This window comes from Podarcis tiliguerta, assembly GCF_965153285.1.
Source record: "Podarcis tiliguerta genome assembly, chromosome: 1".
NCBI lineage: Eukaryota > Metazoa > Chordata > Lepidosauria > Squamata > Lacertidae > Podarcis > Podarcis tiliguerta.
The window spans coordinates 40,881,988-40,898,296 of NC_139534.1; the positions used below are offsets into that span (position 1 = coordinate 40,881,988).

General features: G+C 39.8%; 1 protein-coding gene across 13 annotated transcripts in view; it reads right to left on the reverse strand.

The window, feature by feature from the left end:
• R3HDM1 (R3H domain containing 1) overlaps window positions 1–15,869 on the reverse strand; it is a 47,005-nt gene extending 31,136 nt beyond the window's left edge. For 8 of the 13 annotated variants that reach the window (XM_083406684.1, XM_083406694.1, XM_083406690.1 and 5 more), the window contains exons 1-7: window positions 15,731–15,869; window positions 14,418–14,628; window positions 7,529–7,570; window positions 6,997–7,086; window positions 2,066–2,180; window positions 1,104–1,182; window positions 5–64 (exon numbers count right to left, since the gene is read on the reverse strand). In XM_083406684.1, coding sequence (XP_083262810.1) covers window positions 5–64; window positions 1,104–1,182; window positions 2,066–2,180; window positions 6,997–7,086; window positions 7,529–7,570; window positions 14,418–14,588 — 557 coding nt within the window. In that variant the 5' untranslated portion in view covers window positions 14,589–14,628; window positions 15,731–15,869. Of the gene's footprint in view, window positions 1–4; window positions 65–1,103; window positions 1,183–2,065; window positions 2,181–6,996; window positions 7,087–7,528; window positions 7,571–14,417; window positions 14,629–15,730 lie in introns of those variants that run through there. The other 5 variants (XM_083406686.1, XM_083406685.1, XM_083406689.1 and 2 more) reach the window with 2 other exon arrangements.
• Window positions 15,870–16,309: the final 440 nt, after the last annotated feature.

Consider the following 16,309-nt stretch of genomic DNA (forward strand, 5'->3'; position numbering starts at 1 on the left):
TTACTCGTTATTACCAATGAAATCTAAGATTTCCTGTTCCAATTTCAGCAGCATCATTCTGTCCCTAGAAACCAAAAAACACAGGGGTAAGACAAAGGAGGTAGTCCAACAGAAGACAATAGTGCTTCCAGATGCTGTAAGATAATAAGTGTATTAAGCAAGAATACTATTTGTTCTATTAAAAAGGATTCTATGATGCTAAATCACAAATGTATTAAAATATATTAACAAGCAGAGCTTAATAAAGCCATGGCCCAGCTCTGCCATGGATAGGGGGGTAGGTGGGGTTCAGGCAAATGGTTGGCACAACAACTGAGCCCAATGATATTGCATGATAGTTTGTCTTTGGATCCAGTGGATCCTGGACTGGCTCAGCCTTGGAAAGCCTTATTTGGCAGGTAGAACAAGGAGCCCTGCACGAGTGGAGTAATGCTGGTGTTGTTCCACCCAGGCAGAGCCTGGCAGAGTCTCTCTGCTCCCAGGCCTCCCCTCCCAAAAAAATGGTTTCTTGGTGTAAACAACAAAAGCCACATGAGTTGCAGCCGAGGCAATTGCTGTAGATAAAGGATCGCCAACATGTTTCCCTCCAGATGTTGTGGCACTACCATTTCCATCAGCCCCCGCCAGCATGCTAGCTGTGGTCCAGCAACATCTGCCGGGGTCCACATTGGCTTCCCCTGCTTTCCATCATATTAGCCATCACTTATGTAAGTTTCTGCACCGATTTCAGCAGATAATCATTCAGACAAAGCTATCTCAACATATGAGTAGAGGGAATGGAAATAATCATTTGAAGAAGTAGGCTTTGATGCAGCAGGATACAGAAATATAAATATTTTAAGGCTTTACACAAGGCATCCTAAAGCAGTGATTCCTAATTGGGGTCTGCGTAATCCACCCATGGCACCATTCCATACCCCTCAGCTGTCTGGGTCATGTGAAAAACTTATATTCAAAACTTATTTCCATAGTTATGAGCTAATTGGGAACCACTGTCCCAGAGCAATATTTGAGGCACTTACTAGTACCACAAACTAAAATGAGTAAGAAAATTTGAATTTAATAAATTTGAATTTAAAAACAACAAACTACCACCTCTTTACCTGGGATTATTTTTCAACGTATTTACTAAAAACTCATGTAGATCTATACCAGTTGAATCTGTATATTCTTGGCTAGAATCTAAAAAGAAAAAAGAAAGAAAAATCCAGGATTGGAGAAAATATATTAATTATTTTAGTAAAATATATTCCTTATATGTTAAGAGCTGTCCTTTTTACATATTAATAAACAGAACACCACATTTGAAAGTATAGTTGCACACCAACTAAGAAACGAAGGGGGGCACACTTTCTGGCAACTCCCCCCTCTATACCCCACACTATTCCCAAGGGTCACCCAAACTAAACCAGGGGCAATCCCCTTTGAAGACAGGGGGTTGGTTTGGCCAACCACATCTTGGTTTAATAGCCAATATATGAACATGTCTTGGGAGCAGACAAGAAACCCCTTTACTCCTTCCTTTGTGAAAGCCAACAAGCAAGAAAGGAAGTCTTGAGCTAACTATAAATTTCCTTTTTTGTCCAAACCAGGAAACTATGGTTAATAGTTCCAGAATAAGCCAGAAAATTAAGCCAGCTTTAAACCATGGTGTCATATCCCAGCTTGTTCCCAAGTTGAAAAACATTGTTTCCCAGTTGAGACAACTTCCTGGGTTGTTTGTTCTCATGCTCATATAAAAGGGGGGGGGGGGAGACCACAAAGCTTGTTCATATCTTGGGTTATTAAGTAGAGATGTGATTATCCAAACATGGCCACTGAAATCTTACTTCTGAACAAACATGCACAGAATCATACAATAAATTTGGCGACGGCCCAGTTTTTGTCCTTGGCCTTTCCCCACCTTCTGGCTTCTGAATGAAAGAGGGAGGAGATAAAAACGTTCTCAATCAGGTCCAGGCCACCGTCCTATTCCAGTTATACTTCTCCACCCTCACCCCACTGCCACCTCACAGCATTCCTGCTAGATTATTGAGATTTTTAAAAAGAACGATAGATAGCAAACCTCTTGATAACATTTTCCTGGGCAATTTATCAATGGACTTTTCCTTTTCTGCTTCATCTTTCAAGGGTTTCTCCTCCTTTTCAAAAGACTGTGTTAGCTGGATCTGAATTTTCTCCTGTTGAAAAGTAAAATCCGTCATTTTTTCCCCTCCCACTATGAAAAATGTGTCATTTTAAGCAATCAACCAACTGCAGCGGAGAGCCTAGTATGTTGGTTGGAATCCAGAAAGGAATCACACAGCATTGTCTTAGAACCTCTCAATCCATTTAAAAGGAAAATTGATTTATTAGCATTATTTTATTTCCCACAAACCCACTATGTGTCTTTAGTGCACAACATAGATTTCAGTGGCTGGGGACCAAACAAAACCCAAGCAGTGGTCCAGTTATAATGCTACAGCAAACACGGATTAGCACAGACAAGCAAATATATGGGCATTTGCTTTGGGTTTTGCATTGTCTCTCAGCCTGGGCTCAAGCTTTATTTCGCTAGAGAGACAAACCATGTGTTTTAACCAAGATTTGTTCTCTGGCTTACCACTCAGGGGACATAATGTCGGGTCAAAACATGGCTTTGCTCACAGCAGCACAACAGCAGTAGGACCAGAAAAAGAGCAACGCAGCCATGATTTTCTCAATGGAAACCTGGACATTTGCTTGTTTACGCTAAAACATGGGTTTGGCTTAACGTTACATGAAACTAGGTAATTATGGCTGGCCATTCGTTTCAGCATTTAGATGGCAATTCTATCCCCACTTACTTGTGAGTTAACTCCACTGAACTCAGTAGGAGTTACAAAAAAACAAAGTTGATGGTGCAGATTCCCATTCCCTGGAACTAACAAAAGACACAGAACTGGGGGGTGGGGAGAAGGAAAAATGCATTCTGTAAAGCTAACTCTTCCCTTGTAGCGATCTTTCCTTTAGTTTATTTATTAAAACAACAGCAACCCATTTTAGTGCCTGGATTCGACAGAATTTACATTGATACAGATTTTTTTAATTTTGAACAATTTGTCACATACCTTTAACATATTGCTTTAGTCTTTTTTCGTTTATCTAAATCTTTCCAAAATGACATTTGCTACAGTGGACACAACTCTATAAATCTGATTTAAGGGACGTGAAATATAGTTGCAGCTAGTGGAACAGTGCTCATTTATGCCATTGAAGACAGAGCAGCAGCAAAATAAATAAAGTATTCATTAAATTTTCAATTGTAACTCGTTTCAACATTCACCAGAGAATCTTCAAGGAACAGAAATGAATTCAAGTTGAGAACCTTGCCAGAGAATAACTACTATAGAGCACACAAAATCAGAAATTGTTGAATTATGTCATAAACTGCACAAAACACCACTGTTTCAAAAACTAGTTCAGTCTACTTTAAAAAGGAATATATACCAAACTTTCCCAAAGTATCAAAATAACACAGTTATAAATATTATGATGTGTAAACTAGTCATAAAACATTTATGGAAACATGACTTTTTGCGTTCATTCATCTTTTAAAACGAGCTTCAGATTTTGATCTCTTTACATCAATGTAGTCTTTCAGTCCAGTTCAAATTAAACCTTGCAGTAACTTTAATGTTCATGAAAGATGAATTTTTCAATGGACTCAAACACATGGGGAATGTCCCTGCTAGTGCATCACATGTTGGTGGACCTAGCCTTTTCAAAAGCATTAATCACCACAGAAACACTGTGCCATATTATTGCTCTGACTTTTTAATATCATTTGGTTCCTCATGCTGGTCAATGTCCATCTATTCTGCCATAAAGGAAAGTCCAATATATTAAGCTAAGAAAACAACAAGCTGCCAAACATCTTGAACACATCCCTGCTTTAATGTATACCATAGAAACTTTAAGTACAAACCATCCGATGGCATAACCAATTGAGGATTACAATGCAGGGGGTCAAATTTGATGACCTTCCCTTCCAACTCTACAATTCTATGACTGGACAATACTGAATTTAAGGACTGTTCAACTAAGCTTGAGAGGGGTGTCTCCTGCTTTGTGATTAGGCATTTCACTTTATATCCTTTTGGCCCCTTTCAACTGTTAAGTATACCAACTAGGGATCACGAATAGGATTTCCTGAGCTACATACTGTATTGGCCTAAATATAAGCCGCACCCAAATATAAGCTGCAACTTTAAAATTGATGGGGGGGGGAGAGAAAAAAAGAAAAAATATCCGAATATAAGCCACTCCATTCCTTGCTGCTCCTGGCTGCATACTGGGGGGGGGGGGGGAGCCACGCTGCGTTGCCAGCAGCCTTTCCCCTTCCTTGCTCTCTCCCTTCCCGGCCTTGGGGGAGAGGACGGGGGACTGCACACGGAGCGGACGCTGCTTTGCCACTGCCCTGCGCTCCTGGCTACATACCGTAAGGTCAGGAATATAAGCCGCACTTTAACTTTTCACAGTTGGAATTTGGGGAAAAGGTGAGGCTTATATTCAGGCCAATACGGTATAAAGTATACAGATTAGGCCCTCTGCTGCTGTTCTCAAAGACTCAAATTTGCATAACATCTGTGAATATTTTTAGGTCACATTCAAAATTTTACCCTTGTCTTGCAGGTGGGGGGTGGGCAGGCCTGAAATAAATCTGGAGTCACACACAGGTAATAAGTTTGACAAACAGAATGCCAACAGGTGTTTACAGCAAAATACGAACAAATGCCAGTTAGCTAACCGTGTAAACAAAAATACTCTGAGAATATGTAGTTTCACACTTTAAACTAACTTGTGATTCTTTTTGCTCCAGCCAGTCCACTAATTCTCAGCCTAAAGGGCTGGCTCCTCTAAGAATGGCAGCTCCATGAGCAGAATGAATGGGTCTCCTAACAACTCTCAGCACCCTTAATAAACAATAGTAACCGGGGTTGGGGGAGGGGGAGCCATGACTGTATAAAGTGGTATGATACTGTTTTAAATGTATAGCGAAGATGGAGCGTAAGTTCGCTTTACAGTGAATTTCTTCTAGTTGCTAGGATGGAAGAAAACTATACCAAACAGGAAATAAAAGTACAGTAAATCAGAGGGAGAAACAACAACACTTTAGGACAGCAGGTTTCAAATCTATTGCCCAGTGTCCAAACAGCTCACTTACCAAACACAGATCTCACTTCACTGATTAAAAACACAAAAAGGCAGGTGCAGGCTGGCTCATCTCAGAAAAGTCTCTGGGGGAGTGGCTCTACATAGCTTCAAAACTTTCAGAGCATACAAAAATCTGTTTTGGGGTGTGTGTTTTTTTACTGAAAGCTAGGAGTCCAGACCCTTGGTTGGCTCTGGGCCCAGTGCACAAAGCCTAGTCCGCTCTCAGTGGCCTTGATCTCATTACTTACTCAGGGCTCAACAAAAATTAATCTAAGTTACTCTCAACACACCATACTTCCTGTGGTTTAGCAAATTGTGAAGATACAACAAAACAAGTGTACTGCAAAATCTACCAATATCATTTCAGAGAATGAAATTCATTTCGGAGAATAATTCAACCCTACATTACAATTCTGATTTGACTGATGGTTTTTTTTTGTTTGTTTGTTTGTTGTTTTTTTTACAAAAAAGTAACTCCTAACACCTCTCTTGCATTTGAGTGTAGGAATCTATTATCTTTTCCAACCCTGCTTCCATTATGCCACAGATGTCAAGGAGGCTCAGCCAACTATAATGCTAGTATCACTTCTGAATATACACAAGACAATATGACTCTCTTAACTATGGAAGCAGAAATCGGATCCTCATACTACAATGGAATGTTGTAAGGTATGAGTCATGACCCCCCCCCCACCCAAGTAGCTAGCTAATTTCCCTGATGAGGATTTGCATTCAGTAAATAACTTAGTATAAGTTCATAGCAAATAACAGAATGCATACCCTTGCTATTAAAGAGAAATAATCTTATTACTGCTAACTGACAACTAAAATGATACAGATACCACATGCCAAAGAATGTACACCAGCACACTGAAAGGAACATCTATTTTAAAAGGTAGCAACTTTCTGACTTGTGAATTCAAAAATAACAACAAAACAACAACTAAGCACTTATTTTACTTGCAAAAGGGAGGAGAAAACTATATTCCTGTCAGATATATATTTGCAGCGGGGGGGACGGGGGACCCTGCTTTCATTTCTAATCCCTGTCACCTACGTCATAATATTGAGCACCACATCATCCAACTTCTCCCATTACTTTCTATTTCTTGACTCATTTAGACCTTTTCCAGTTGTACCTTGGGCTTGCTCATACAGCACTAAATCATGGATTAGTGTTCCATGCAAACCAGGCCAATGACTATAATAAAGCCCTATGATACAACTGCATTTTCTCAGGAGTCCCTACACAGGGCAGACTTTTAAAGAGATTTACAAGACAATCCCACTATGCTGCTCTAGTAAGATGGACTCATAAGGCCACACTGGTGTCAAGGGAAGAAGTACCGTATTTCTACAGAACACGAAATTCAGGCACATTAAATATGACTGCTTCAACATCAGAAAACAAGTCTCTAAGTTACTAGTAGGTATACTGCAAATCACTTTATTGATTGCAGAGCTAAACCTTCTATAATGTATTAGTCACACACAGATATTCTAGAGTTACCAAACATTCAAAAATCAAATGACTTTGTCAGCCAGAAAGCTGGGTATGAGCCACAGGAGACACAGAGCATGTGTGCAAACTATATTCACTCAACCTAAGTACTTTCATATTATTGATCAAGGGAATGATTTAGTGTTCTATTGTGATGAATTGTTCACACACCAACATGCATCCATATGCGTACACTTTTTCTAGCTGCTCACATATTCCCCAAAAGGGCTAACTGCAACCCTACTCCCGCTCTCTTTCAAAACATTCTTTAAAGAGCAAAAAACCCAGGTTTCAGGTCTCATACTCAATTTTATTTTTACCTGGATGTCCTGTGAAATTTCAGCTGTGGGAGGTGGAGGAGATTCTTCACACACAGCCAGGCCCCGAACTAGCTTTAACTTTGTACTTGACTAAAGAAAAGTATTTATAAATTAAAAATCTACAGTTCACAGATAGTTTTCCTCAATTTAATTTACTGCCAAGCGCATAACAAAACTGCTCACATTCGTATGCTGACTATTTTCAATACACAATCATTCATTACGAGAAGGCAAAAGAACAAGCAGTTAAAGCTTTAAAGTCATCATGATTATCAGCAGAAAGCAACTTCAGTTACTGGAAAAAAAATTAAGCAAAGAGAAGCACTATTTCCTCTGTCTAGCAACAAGAAGCCACTAGAAATATACAGGCAAAGCAAAACAAAACAATTAGGCAAATCAAAAACCCAAAACAAAAATACTTTATTGCCAAAGAAAAGAACAAAACTGAAGTCAATACATATTTTCACAAAATAGCAAGGCTTCATCAAGCATGAAGACTTCCTTAGCATGCCAGCACACAAGTCTACTGTACCTTTGACCTTTTTCCTGTCTGTCCAAAAGACTGCACTGGCCGCTGAATGGTGAGCATAACAAAAGAGAGTTTGCATTAAAACTTTATGCACTGACTGTATAAAAGCATTAATCAATTCACCAGTGTGCACAGCATTATTTGCAGAATTATCCATCCTATGAGCAAATGCAAAAGGCATGGTCGCAATATCTTTGGATGGAGAAACATCAACCTTCCTTTCTAGAACAATAATTCTGTTTATACGTTGAAAAGTCTGTCAAGTTTATAACTTGCTAATGAAAAGTTAACACACCCCAGGACAAGTGCAAAAAAAAATGTCCCTGCCCGCTCTGCCCCCCACATCTGCTCAGCTCAGACTGGCAAAGGGGTTACACAACTGTCAGAAACTAAAGAAGATTATTGTTTCTAAAACAGCATTGTCGCCACTTAGCCAATACTCTTCTGCCTGGTTTACGTTCTGGAAAGTAACTACTGTTCTTACCACCTTTTACTGTATTCCTCAGAGAAAATGCCATTTTCAGTAGGCACTAATACACATATAAGCAAAAACATCCTGCTGAAAGCAATCAAACTTTATATCAACAGTAATCTGATCAGCCACTAGGTACAGCCAATTTGCCACTGCCTGCCACAAGTTGAAAATGGTCTGGAAATAACCTGCATCAAAACTACTACTTCATCCAGTATAGAAACGACACATGACTAGGCCTGGGTGATATATCAATATACCGCCAAGGACCGGTATGAGGAACAGACTGTGGTCAGCTTCACTCAGCGGAATATCACTGGTGAAACCGCCACTATTCCTGAGTCCCTCTGCTAGTGACTTCCTCCAGCAAGCATTGCTGGCAGAGAGACTTAGGAGTATTAATGTATTTAAACCCAAGTGCCGCTCATCTTTCTAAAGGTGCTACATAGAAATAGTCCAAAGCAGCCCAATTTGGACAGTTGTTTTCAGTTGTGGATCTCCGGAATTGTGTAAAGGTAAAGTAAATATGCTTGGTGATACAATTCTAAATCTGGGATCCCAAATCCTCCTTCCTTTATCGGTATTTGCATTGTTTGCATATATATTCTTGGAACTGAAGAGACCCTAAGGCATTTTCTAAACAAAGATTTAATTTTGTGAAACATTTGCTTGCAAGGTCTGAGATAAAGCTGAAGGTTCACTAGCCCTTGGAGGTAAATTAATTGCTTGCAGAAATTCTGGATGCTTTTCTTCAAGTTAAAGATAATAAGTGGTTACTGCTTAGAATGTCTTAAGCAGCATCAGGCATAGGCAAACTTGGCCCTTCAGATGTTTTGGGACTACAACTCCCATCATCCCTGACCACTGGTCTTCCTAGCTAGGGATGACGGGAGTTGTAGTCCCAAAACATCTGGAGGACCAAGTTTGCCTATGCCTGGGCTACATTTTAGAACTATTTAGTTTGAAAGCAATTCAGAAAGGGAGACATCTTAACAGATATAAAAATATACATGGTGGAGAGGAAGAGAGAGAGAGAGAGAGAGAGAGAGAGAGAAACCAGGGGTTATCAAATCAGGAGAATCAGGACAAAGGCACTACTTTTTCCGCACACTGAATGATTAAACTACAGTTTAGACAGTAGTCTTCTTCTCAATGAAAGCGATCAATCTCAGGTCAGCCAATGCTTTTAGTCACAATAGCAATATATTCCCCCCAGAATGAAAGCCTCTGATTATCAGTTGCTGGAGAACCACCGTGGGAGAGAGAAACTGTCCTCATATCCTCCTTACAGGCTTTCCACAGGCACCTGGCTGACCACTGTAAAGGAACAGGATGCCAGACTGAGTAGTCTGATACACCAAGCTCTTCTTATTACTACACAAAGGTAACGTTCCCTAGAAACATCCCTTGATGGTAGATAAAGCTACTGTAAACAACCTCTTCAGAAAAGATATAAATATCTTTTGTTTGTTCATCTAACAGTGAGCTAGACCTTTAAATACATGTATAGTTGTTTTTCAAGTGTAAGTAAGAATCTAGGGGCAAGCATAGACAACCTTGGCCCTCCAGATGTTTCGAGACTACAATTCCCATCATCCCTGACCACCGGTCCTGTTAGCTAGGGATCATGAGAGTTGTAGTCTCAAAACATCTGGAGGGCCAAGGTTGCCTATGCCTGATCTAGGGTCCAAGATCCTTCTACTAGGCCTATTGTTAGAACTTGCCCGATTTCAAGTGTGCAAACTGTGAGATGGTGGTTTTTGGTAATACGGTATGCACGTGTGAGATGCAGCTGCATTTGCACCAAATGAGAGATTAGGAGATCATGCAAAGAGTCCTGGTGGTGGAGCTGTATAATCCAAGGCTGACAAACAGTCAGATGCTTAGGATCACTGCTATAGGAGCAAGTTTTATAATTGATGCAGGCCTGAAAGGAACAAAGTTATTTACAACAGCATGCATAAAACAGTAGCATGCATAAAACAGTTGGTGCTTTTATGCATAAATTATAAATGTTGACTTCTGATAATGTATGTGGTTTACATTAAGGATAAAGTGCTGTTTTTGACAGATTTTGTCATAGATTTTTTTTTTGTCCTTTCCTATTTAGCATTGCTAGCCTTCTTGATGCATAACATCACCCTGATAAGGTAACTCTACAAAAGCACTGATGCCCCCAAACTGGAACAATGTAGGTGTGCATTGCCAGATGCAGTAGGTACCTGTAGAAGTTGTCAGCTTTAAATGTTTTCAGTCTTAGGCACCAATTCTAACCGCACTTATCTGGGAGCATGTCCCATTGAATATACAGTTAGGATTGCAGTCTTAAAATTAGAGCCTCTTGCATATATTACCATGAATAAAATTTTAAGGAAAAATGATTTGGAGACCAACTTGGAGCCCTTTCTACCACCTGTAAGTCCCTAAATCTGTTATGGATTTAGGGGTCCTCCAAATCTTCTGGAACAGATCTGGGGAGGGTGCAAGGTGCATGCAGAGATGGGAGCAGAGCAGAGTGGAGGTAGAAGTTCCACAGTGTACAGTAAGTTAGTATCCGCAGGAAGCAAAAATAAAATGTCTGAGCTTACCATAAAAAGCAAAATGGGGTAAAGGAGGAAAGGAGAACAACATGGAAGGAGAGAAAGAGCTCCACTGTGACTAATAGATCATGCTTATAACCAGAGGGAATGATTTCATATGGAAAGTGAACTCCTATAAACTTAAAGGGTGCCTAGCATTAGCACCCCTAGAGGCACTTGCTTGTAATTTGGCAGTATGCCTGCAAATTTCATCTGCTTCTGTTAAATGGAGTGTGGGAAAGGCTTTTTCTTTTCTTTTTACATTTCCTAATGGTGAATGAGGAGGAAACATGAATCACACTCTGATGGAAACAGCCTAATCTGGAAACCTATGTAGTGTCTCAGAGAAAGGTTCCAAAGTGCTAAATCATGGCCTAAACAAAATCCTGCCACCCATGCATGCCCCCTCATATATATAGATGCAGTCATTCTTTACTTAAAATTGCTAAAATCATTACAATGAAAATCAAGGCCTGTTAAAGAGAAACTTACATGTAGCAGGCTTGCATCAATGCTTAATTTGAGTAAAAGAAATCATCAACAGCACAATTTGTATTAAGTAGGTGGCATTTGGAGGAAGGATTTTTCTATCTCATTCATTTTACAAGTATCTTTTCCTAACAGATGGGCAAACCTTTTAACTGTAATCTAAAAACCAGGTGCAAATTGCTTCTTTCAGTCTACTTGCAAATAACATGAGAACTGCCTATAAAGCACTTTTTCTGAATAAGAGTGTGCAATATGATCGCATTCTTCAAGAACTAAGATTAAGGGAATAGAGATGCCAAAACAACAGGTGATGGGAAGCGGTAAGGACTCAGGAGGTTAGTAGTACCTATAACACAGAGAGTTTCTGCATGACACTCATTTCCACATAGTAGTGTTAGAAACAGATGTGAAAGCTAGGAGCTAGATGGCACTTTAAACCTAGGTTATGGGCGCAACAACGGAATATCTAGGCACGCTTTTTTATAACAAGAATACAAAGCTGGAAATGAATGAACTGCAGCTAATAATGTATTTTCACATGGTCTAGTCCTTCCCCATCCCACCCCCTAATATTCTTAAGAGGGTCTTTCCTCCACTCTTCAGAGAGTAGCTGGAAGCGGGGAGGCACGAAAAGGTCCTTATTTCCTTCCACTCTGCAGTTTTAATCTGAAATATTAGACGCAGTACTGTGCCCAGAGCTCAGAAACTGCTTGTGCTAATGAAATTCCCTGTTACAAAATGCGCCTAGAACAATGGGAGTTTCGAACACTGCCACATAGCCTCAGTTTAAAAAATAATTTCCAATGGCTTATACTGAGAACACACTTCTGCTCACAGGCCTATTGCATGTACCTATGGGGGGGGGGGGAGACATTTCTCACAGTGTCACCAGACATTCATAGCAGGAAACTCCCCATTCACATACAAGCCACTCTGAATGTTATAGCTATCACATGGAAGCTTCTTCAGGCATTATAATGCTGAAACCAGCATAAATTGTGTTAGATCTATTGCTCTTAATACTTGGGGGATCACGGTCTATCCCAAATCATAAATGAGCAACTAAGCTATAATCAAATACAATCAAGTCACATATTGTTTATAATCAGCGCCAACTGTACTATTTCTACTTTATGTAAAACAAAAATCCGACAAATGCCAATGTCAAGGAATGCAAGGTATTCAAGAACTCAAAGACCAAAAGTAATGTAGCACTGAGTATCAAATAGGTTTGTCATTAAGACCCAGTGAGGCCAATGTCTTGTACAGCAAAGGCATGCAGGGGAAAGAGTATGAGAGGTGTGTTCTTCCGCTTCATCACTGTGTTCGCCTTCTTTCAATTCCAAAACTAAAAAAAGGTCTACAATGACATGGTGTCAGTAACTTGCTTTGAGTCTAAACCACCTCCTCTTATTCACTTGCCCTCTTGGAACTGCATGTGGAGGCTGGCATTACATTAGTCTGAGCAGTGGAACGAACAACAGCAGCAGAAATGCTGAAGCCCTGCCTGGAGTACAGGCACTAGAACACTAGGTACTGGAAGCACTGTGAAGTTCCCTTATTTCCTTAGAAATATTCGCTAACAGGGCTTCTCTAATTTCCTGCAGCATTGCTTCATTCAGTTGTAAAGGCTGGTCTGTGGGGAAAAGGGTAGGCTACTCGCATGAGTTTGTATCAGTTGCTATAACCACAATACGGACCATTGACAAATCTATTGCTGGCTTTACTAAAACTACAGACCCCTGCTGACAAACTCTAGGGGATAGATTAAAACCATTCTAGTCATTACTTGAGGAAGAGGAATTCACTACCTCTGTACTTAGCTTATGAGAAGTCCCTTCTTCCTCCAAAAGCAGCTCCATTGTGCCCCTACAAATCAATGCAAGGCAGGAGAGAGATATTTGTTGACCATTTTCTGAGCGCTTCACAACTCAGCAGCAGATGGCTGCACCATAGTTGCTACCTCTGTCACTTAGATAAGTGGCAAAACAATCTATGGCAGGGCTGAAGAGGTTGAGGAACCAGACATTCCCGCCAAAACTGCTGCAGCAGTTGCACACACTATTTTGCCTGCCACCCCACCAACAACTCCCAACTGTGGGCAAAGTACTGAACTTGCATTTCGCAGGGACACCTGGCATTGTGGTGCAGTGGGGCTTCTTAAGCTTTCCCCTTTTGCCACCTTTACCTGCTAACCGCAAACTTCAGCAGACTGTCTGCCTGCACATAAACACACACAGGAAGAGGAAGTGTGGGTGTAATTTATGTGGATTAGGAGAACTGAGATGACAAAATATTGGCCAGAAGGTCCAAGTGGGTCCGTAAGGCCAGCGCAAGCCAACCTGATGGGCAGGTTTCAATCCTGTTGGGTGCTGCTTGACCAACATGACTGAATCCTCAGTCAGTAGAGCATGAAACCCTTAATCACAAGTCTGTGGGTTCGAGCCCTACATTGGGTGAAAGATTCCTGAATTGCAGGGGGTTAGACTAGATGATCCTTGTGATCCCTTCCAACCCTACAAAATTACAATCCTATGATTCTCGTCAAGCTTGTGAGGAGAGGGTTAACCTGCTGGGTGTTGTTTCGTCAGGGAACATGTTGGTGAAGCAGATCCTTCTCCTGCAGGTCAACTTTGACAGGTGGGTAGCATTCAGGCAAAGGCATTTAACCCTTTTAAGATGGCTAGACCCTCTAAGCCACCTTTACGTTTACTATTTTTAAAAAAAGATGGCTTTCCATTTTTGTTGAGTTAAGCAGAATATGAATGCTTAAGTAAGCAAAAAAACTGAAGCACTTTTGAAATGAAACAATTTATATAATTTGGAAAGACAAAACACGACCACACATACAGAGTAAAAAGAGAAACCACCACACAGCAAAATTCATGTATTCCGTTCATGGAGCGTGTTGTTTGGGCCACTGAATGGAGACAAATTGCCTGACTTTGCAATCAGGTCAAAACAACAGATATTAATTTAGGCTCGATGTGTTTTATCAAGCAGCATGCAGTCACAATATTAATAGTGAGATAATAACTCTACAATTTGGTGCAACAAAACATGTACTGCTACCAAAATACCTCCATCTCCCTATCTGGGAAAATTGGCAAACGTACCTTCATATCTATTGAGGAATAACTGAAAGCAAACTAACAAGTAAACAATAAGGGAAGGGAAATGTAAAGAAAGAGAAAAATATACATGCAGTTTCTGTTATTAAAACATCATTGAAGTTGAATGGCATCTCACAGTAGAAAATTGTGGGGTGGAACCTAAAAAGTGCAGTAGCACTAAAGAATTCATTGCTCAATATGCATTAGAGGGTGAAAATAAGGTGAAAGAAATCTCTTACCTGCACATCATTTTTATTATCGGTACACCTTTCATCCTTTTCCACTTGAATTCGCTCATGGCTTTCTGATTTTATGAAGGGTTGCACTGCAGTGTTGTCTTTTACCTCCGTTTCTGAATCTTTCATTGTTTCACCTCCCTCCTTTACAGTAACAGTATCAGTCATCCTCATTAGAAAAGGTTATTTTAAAAATCTAAAGGAAATATGGAGCCTTAAAAAGAAGAGGAGGAGCCATTATAATTTGTGTTCTCCTAGTTCACACATTATATAACATAACTGTAACAAGAACAATATCTAATCCATGCTTAAAAACAGTTTTCTCCATGAACATCCTTTCATCATGAACGACCACAATTACAGATCTCAGAACCAATTTAAGTATCAAAACTAAGTCTGAAAACCAAACAAGATTTATTAAGCTTTAACAGTAAGAACTATGAAAGTCCATTTATTAAAACTCCAGTGTGATTCCCCAACTAGAACTTTGAGCTTGATCCAAGAAAATGTCATTTTCAGTAGAATATTCTCTACCTATTATTTGTACTAAACATATAGAGTGGAAATCCAGTCATAAGATGCTCCTTTTCAGAACCCCCAAAAGCTGTTCCAGAGCACTGGATGAATTTGTGGAACAGAACAGGAGGTGATGGGGGATGCAAGTGGAAATTACCTCCCCCTTTATTCCAGTGGGAGCCTCTACTGGATCTCAAATTATTTTATAAAAAGAAGAAGTCCTTTCATTCATGGAAAGGATACTTTGGATCCAATCCACAGTATTTAAAAATCAGACAATCTGTTAAGAAAATTTAAAATAAATAAAAGCAGGATACATGAAAAGTAAAGGAAGGCCAATGACAAATATTCAAAAAATGGATTAGCCATTTATTAGGCCACGCAAAATGTCATAAGTAATGTAGTAAAAGCTTTTGTTTCCCAGAACTCCCTCTCCTCTATCTTTGCCCTCCTTTGCCATTCCCCTTGTCTTTTTAGTTTGTAAGCCTGATGGAAAGACTTCTGTCTCTCTCTTTATTTTATTTTGTTGACATCAGCCACCTTGGGAGACAATAAAAAGCAGGATAAAAATATACATAAATACACACATAGTCAACAGCTATGGGGTCCATTCTACATACTTAAGTCTTTAAGACTGTAACCCTAACAACGCAAACTATGAGCTAAGTTCCATTGGACACAGTGGGATTTTTTAGTAAACAGGCAAAGGATTTGCACTGTTAAGTAGAAAACTTAGACCTTTTTAAAAAAAATCTTATTTAAAAGAGTTACATAATCAATAGCTGCTTGGCATTACTTGCCTGGTGTATCCTGTAGATCTGCGACTGCGGTCTCCCACGAAAATAAAATAAAATAATCCAAGGATCTTTTTCACAGTCGCCAACCAAGATGTCAGTTGTGATGAACCATCTGGAATCTGGCAGGAGTCCCATGTCCTTATCACCATTGGAGACCCCTGGACGGTACTATATTGTCGGGCATCAGAAATACCATCCCTTTTAGACACCTAAAACAATTTTATATATATATATAAAAGTCAATCCAAAGTTTAGAATCTTTTAAAAACATGACATTCAATAGTATCCTCCCAGATTGCCTTTATTCTTAATAATGACCATTAGTAAAACTAGCGGTAAGAGAAGAAAACTGGGTTGCAAGACATCACAGTATAATTTCAACCATAATAAATTTGAGATTCATCAAATTAAGACAGAAACCTGAATCTTATTGCTACAGAGGTTGTTGTGTCTTCAAAATGCTTGCTTTGGCAAAAACGTGCATACTATATCCTAATGCGTTCTACCATCAGTATCAGACGCAGTACGATCAGCTCACAAAATCAGGCAGGATGGCATAAGCACTAGTGCAGGCACCCCCAA